Consider the following 5,829-nt stretch of genomic DNA (forward strand, 5'->3'; position numbering starts at 1 on the left):
CTAGTGGTTTAGTTTGAGTTCCATAAGGAACAAGTCGGTCGGTTGCGACGGGCAAGTGATCCGATGTCAAACGATACGTCAGCAGGTTCGAGTCAAGATGTGGTTGATGTCGGGGACGAGTATGAGCATGCCCCGACTATCGTGATGATGCCTGAAGGTAGCGTCCCAGTTGGCGTACCGACTGGAGTTAGTGTAGTCGCTCCAAGGTCGGGCGGAGCTGGGCCAAGTGGCTCGGGTCGGTATGGTAGGAGTGGGGAAGACTCTGGAGGGGCTGGCAGTCCCTCTTCATCCGGTAGTAGCTCTGAGGAAGAGCCGAGCTAGCAGGGCAGTGGGATTCTGACCAGGGATTATCCGCCCGTGCTGAAGGATAGTGACGTGTGGCGTATCCGTACACTGTATCATATCCCTGGTTCTGTCAAAGTCCGGACCCCGCGGTTGTACGAGCGGGTTGATTGGGAAGCTGAAGGTTGGGTCTGTGTGTACGAGAAATTGAAGGAATTTGAGAGAATTTGGAGAATGAAGGAGGCGGTGGAATGGGAAAATGAAAAGTTCTCAAAGACTAAACCCCCTTAAATATCTCCTAACAAACTCATTCTTCCCATTTTGCCCTTGCTCTTTCTTGTAAATTCCATCCATATCCTTTGATTCCTTACAAACACACCCCCATACTAACATATTCTCCATGAAATTTCCTTACATTTTACTCCCCACTTTTCCTGCTAAATAGGGGTAAAATGGTCAAATAGTACCCAAGGGAAAAAAAATATCTAAAACTCAATAAACTTTTCAACCGGCACGTCGCCACGGCGAAAAAGCTTCCTTCGCCGCGGCAAAACTGTCCAGCAGCTTCCCCGTGGCTTCAACACCTCTTCGTCGCAGCGAATATTATCCTTCGCCCCGGCGAGTCCTGTAACAACAAAAGCCTTCTAATTTGACTCAATTCAAGGCAAAAACTCAACATATCAGTACAACCAAAGACCAACCCACCACTATTCATAAAAACCGACTCAAATAAGAGCGAAATAAGAAACATTTGCAACGTACCTCAAGTGGGGCGTTACATTAACACAAATCCTGAAACTAGCATATTGTTGTGTTGGGAAATACAGAAAATACAAATTAAAAAAAGCCTGTCGGGAAAGGGAAGATTAATAAAAATATATCCTAAAGATCTTTAAAATATTCATGCTCAAGTGCTTCTTGAGGTGTTATCCTTTGGTATGGATCCAAGTATAGCATTCTCTGGTAAAAATTTAAACATGAATAAAACCACCAAAAGATGACTTAAAAAAGTAAAAAATTTGTCAGAAAATCTGCTTAATTTGATGACAAATTAGTAAATTAAATCAAACTTATTGAGATAAGGTCAACTCTAGTAGGTTCGAGATTTGGAAACTCTTTTGCCAAGTCCTGCAATATAAAAAATAATTTACATAATGTACTCAATCTCATTCAAAATAACTAAATTCTAACCTCTCTTATGTATCTTATAATCAAAATTTTTTGAAAGGGTTAAAAGACCATCAATAGTAATTTCAATTTTGCCATATACTTCTGGCTTTGGTTCGCCCAAGACCCTGTACGAGAAATTTTCAAGTTTGTTAAATAGTATCGAAAATTGAGATCCCAACTTTTGATCCCAATTGATATAACTGTTGGCGAGGAAATTTAAGTTAGAATCTCAACATTGCATATATAGCATAAATGAAACTTTTTAAGATGTATGTAAAGAAAAATACAAGAAAATACTCGTAAGCAAATGTAACCAATTATTAGAACGAAACAGGGGCCGCCCAGTTAGCATCTCACCAAAGATACAGCCCACAGCCCATGTATCAACTACCTTAGAGCTTCCATTAAAAAGTTTTTCAGGTGCCTGGTAATAAAGACTAGCGGCCTTCAAAGCTACTGCCTGCAAATGAAATATATATGTCACATGATAGAAAGACATAGACTAAACTGATGATATGGCTGATGCAATACCTTTGTAGTATTCTAGATTTTTTCTTTCAATATAACAGTAGGAACAGAAAACCAAAAGAGTGAAAGATTAATATTAATACCGGGTTATCCAGACACCAATCATTCACAAGATCGTCCATACTCTTGGGCTATCCAAAGTAAGCAACATTTCCTTTCATACTATCTAAATCAAACAGCACAAATTCAGGTCTCAAATCTTCATGGACACAATTTTGAGACCGCAAATATTCTATACCATGAAGAATCCCTTGAAGAATATGCTGCAGTTGAAAGAAATCTGGTCAAAATCTATAGCTATTAACCATCTTTCAAGCATATACATAGATAATGAAATCAAGTATTTATTGAAAATTTTCAATTACTCAGTTTAAATTTGGTCTCTTGAAACTAAAATACTGTCATTATGCCAAAAGAAAAAAAAAAAAAAAACATTCAGGTTGTTACCCATAAAAAATATTGTAATCAAAAGATAATAGGTGTGTGCTAGGTATTAGACCAAACAAGAACATATTACTACTAGTATTTGTTTTGAGATTATGCCTCTTGGTATATAGTATACTTTCAACGGTTTTCCCTCTTTGTAAATGTTCTTATCGTTCAGAGTGATGTATCTCAAAAATAGTATTATTTCCAACCGCTCCCAAGAAAAATAAATTTTCCAACAATAGAAATAACGGCAGACTCCTACAACTTTTAGCCCTTTGGAAAAACATATTTCCAAGTTCTATTACCACAAGATTTAGCCCTCATAAATAGTCATTTTTGTTGCAGTAACCCCTAGAGGGGGATAGAGATCGACGGAGTGAAAAGAGTTCCCCATAAGATGGGAAATGGAAACTTCAGCTATATATGAGGTTTGTGAATATGTTATTGACTGATAATGAGCAAATAAAATAGGTCATTTTGCTAAACAGGATGTATTGAACCCATATTTCAGAGTTTTAAAATGGCATTTGAAACTATAATGTTATAAGATTCGTCTTGAATATTGATTCACATTTACATCCCATGAAAAGAAATGATATGGTAATGCATCTAATTAAAACCTCCTGTAAGAGTATATACGTGCTCAAGTGAAATCTTCAGTTGAACCAGCGACAACCAATAATAACTTAAATTACATGAATTAAGAAACAACTTTTATTGGTATACTTTTGATATCAAGATTTGACATACCTTTTATGGAGACTTGATTCTCAATCTTCGCCTACCCTCTTCTAAAATCATCCAAATCCCATGGTAGGTTCTCAAAAACAAGATACAAAAAAGTATCATCAATTTCTATTCTTAGACACCTGTAACAACATTTCTATCAAATTACTTATTTTCTTAAAAGAAACACAGTTACTACTCAATAAAAGATTTTTTACACATTGAACAGCTAACAAGCATTCAGAAAAATAAAAAATAGTCTCACCCACAACAATATTAAGTAAAAACAATTTATAAGAGCCTCCTCCATATAGAATTTAAATACATTTTATCGTTTTCAAAAACAACTGATACAAGAAATTTAACAAAATGGTTTAATTAAATATTTCAAAAACAATTTTAGGACATAATCCTAAAACTAGTGCAATTTTCTATAGTTTTTAACTCAGGAAACAATTTTATTTTATACCTGGTGGCATTCGGATGGTTCAACCCAATGTTTTTAGAGGTTTCATGTGTGATCAAGCTTGGGGATTCTAAGTTTGGGAGTTCTCCAAGTTCATTGGATTTCTCAATAAATTTAAAAGCCACTAGCTGACCTGTGTCTCTCTCAACACCATTGCCAATCAGACCATATTTGCCATCTCTAATCGTCTTATCTACTGTATACTTTTTATTCATTGCATCACTTGGAAAACGCTTATGCCTAGAAGACATATTTGGAAGTGTTATGACCAATGCCCTACACGATCAAATAGAAAACAAGAAAGGTCAGCAAATAGAGCATAAAAAAGTTAAAAAAACATAAGAAATAATCGAAAACAAGAATGAAAAGAAGTCTTACTCACACAAACACACATATATTCTTGTCTACATATTCATTTGCAAACATAAATTGCCACAAAATCCTCTACTAAATTTAAATTCATTCAATCAATTATCTAATAAACTTCGACCTAAATGCTCAATATTTAAGTACATATGATTTTGCAACACAATTATAAGACAGAAAAAAAGAAATCGGCGAGATGACAAAGAGTAAGATTTCTGTAGAAAATGGAAAATGAGGGCGATGGTCTCGCTAGAGTGGATGCTGAGAAGAAAGAACAGTAGATGTTGGAGCGAAGATATGTAATTGGCAAAAATAGCTTAAAAAACGAAATGACTTTATATATTTGGGGTTAGTCCTTTAAATTCTCCGAGGTTTGCCTAGATCCAACAAACACCTTATAAGATTGGTAAGTTATTCTAAATCGCTGCAGTCAACTTCTTACATTTTCTTCCATTATTTTTAACCAAATGAGACTAAATGACCTTAATGCCCTTATCTGATATACCCATCAATCTTTGTACTTTCTATTCTCAATGTCAATACCTTTGTTAAGCTTAAAAATTGTTAAATTACCTAAAATATTACAAATTTTTAAAAGAAATAAATAAAAAATTGAAAAATATGAAATAAAAAAATTGAAAAGTCTGAAAAATGGAAAAAAAAATTCTGAAAAAAATGAAATAAAAATCTGGAATAATAGAAAGGAGAAAATTTAGCTTCCCGGCCATCCCAAGTTTCGATTTAAGAAAATGGCCTTGAAACTGTTTATCATTTTTTTTTTTTAATTTAGAGAAGATGACGTGGCATAGTTAGGATTAATTAAACATGTAAAATGAGTTAAAATGAAAAGATTAAAACATATGTGGGCCGAATCAGAAATAATGAAAGTTTTTAAAATTTGAAATTTCTCAAAACAAGCCCCACTAACTATTCACCTCGCTTAATCGAAATTCATTAGTTCAAAAAGCGATTTCTTGAACGAAAGGGAGATGCGATTTTTTCCAATCGAACACCTACAAATTTGCACCCTAAATCAATTTCTTGAACCCTAAACCGAATACAGTCACGATTTCTGGCGATATAGTCGCCATTTTCGATCGATTTGTTGAACCCTAAAATCGATTTCCTTAACCCTAAACGGAATCTGTGCGATTTCCGATGATACAATCCACATTTCCGATCAAAACTGCAAACTTTGACACCAAATTCAATCCAAAACCATGGCTGACACTGACAATGAGGAGGAAAACCCAACGCCACTTTGAATCCTAGATTCCGGTGGCGCAAGCAGTTCAATGGCTGCTCTGGTGGATCATCCGATCAGTGAAGGCAGTCCACACGCAGAGGAGACGCCGGTGGCACAAGAACAGAGGGAAGAACCGGCAAACGGTTCTGAAGACGAGGAGTCAGACGAGGATTCAGGCCAGGAGGAGGATTCCGACGAGAATTCAGGCCAGGAGGAGTCGTCCGAGGATTCAGGCGATAAGGAGGAGGCCAGCAAAGAAGAGCTACGTTGTTTAGGAATATTGCTTGTACTATTGCTTAAGCGATCATGTGTATCACTTAAGCGATTAATCTGTTGTACTCATGATTGCACTAATGATCGCTTAAGCGATTGATTCAATTTACTCTTGGTTGCTTAAGCGATCTTGTGGAGGCAGAATCACAGATATAATAAGCGATCTTTTGTGTCCCTTAAGAGATTCTTTCAGTTTACTATTGGTCGCTTAAGAGATCTTTTTGTTGCTGACATTTTGTTTATATCGATTGTGTAAATTGTGCGTTTAGTGGACTATACAGACTACGAGTTGGACCTTATAAGCGATAAGGTGCCCTACTTCCCTACAAGGGTGATGGTCAGG

General features: G+C 36.0%; 1 protein-coding gene across 1 annotated transcript; it reads right to left on the minus strand.

The window, feature by feature from the left end:
• Nucleotides 1–1,372: 1,372 nt before the first annotated feature.
• On the minus strand, nucleotides 1,373–3,852 carry LOC116129798 (cyclin-dependent kinase 1-A-like). The gene is made up of 6 exons (XM_031415531.1): nucleotides 3,605–3,852; nucleotides 3,195–3,278; nucleotides 2,219–2,288; nucleotides 1,767–1,912; nucleotides 1,522–1,577; nucleotides 1,373–1,410 (listed from the first exon to the last, which is right to left on the minus strand). The coding sequence occupies exons 1-6, from the start codon at nucleotides 3,850–3,852 to the stop codon at nucleotides 1,373–1,375; spliced, it is 642 nt and encodes a 213-aa protein (XP_031271391.1).
• Nucleotides 3,853–5,829: the final 1,977 nt, after the last annotated feature.

This window comes from Pistacia vera, unplaced genomic scaffold (genome assembly GCF_008641045.1).
Source record: "Pistacia vera cultivar Batoury unplaced genomic scaffold, PisVer_v2 Contig214, whole genome shotgun sequence".
In the NCBI taxonomy this organism is placed as follows: Eukaryota; Viridiplantae; Streptophyta; class Magnoliopsida; order Sapindales; family Anacardiaceae; genus Pistacia; species Pistacia vera.

Coding starts and splice junctions, on each gene's coding strand:
- LOC116129798 (XM_031415531.1), bottom strand. CDS start 3,852: ATGTCTTCTAGGCATAAGCGTTTTCCAAGTGATGCAATGAATAAAAAG. Junction 2,289..3,194: donor TTGGATGATTTTAGAAGAGG/GTAGGCGAAGAT, acceptor TATGCTTGAAAG/ATGGTTAATAGCTATAGATT. Junction 1,411..1,521: donor AATTGAAATTACTATTGATG/GTCTTTTAACCC, acceptor TTTATATTGCAG/GACTTGGCAAAAGAGTTTCC.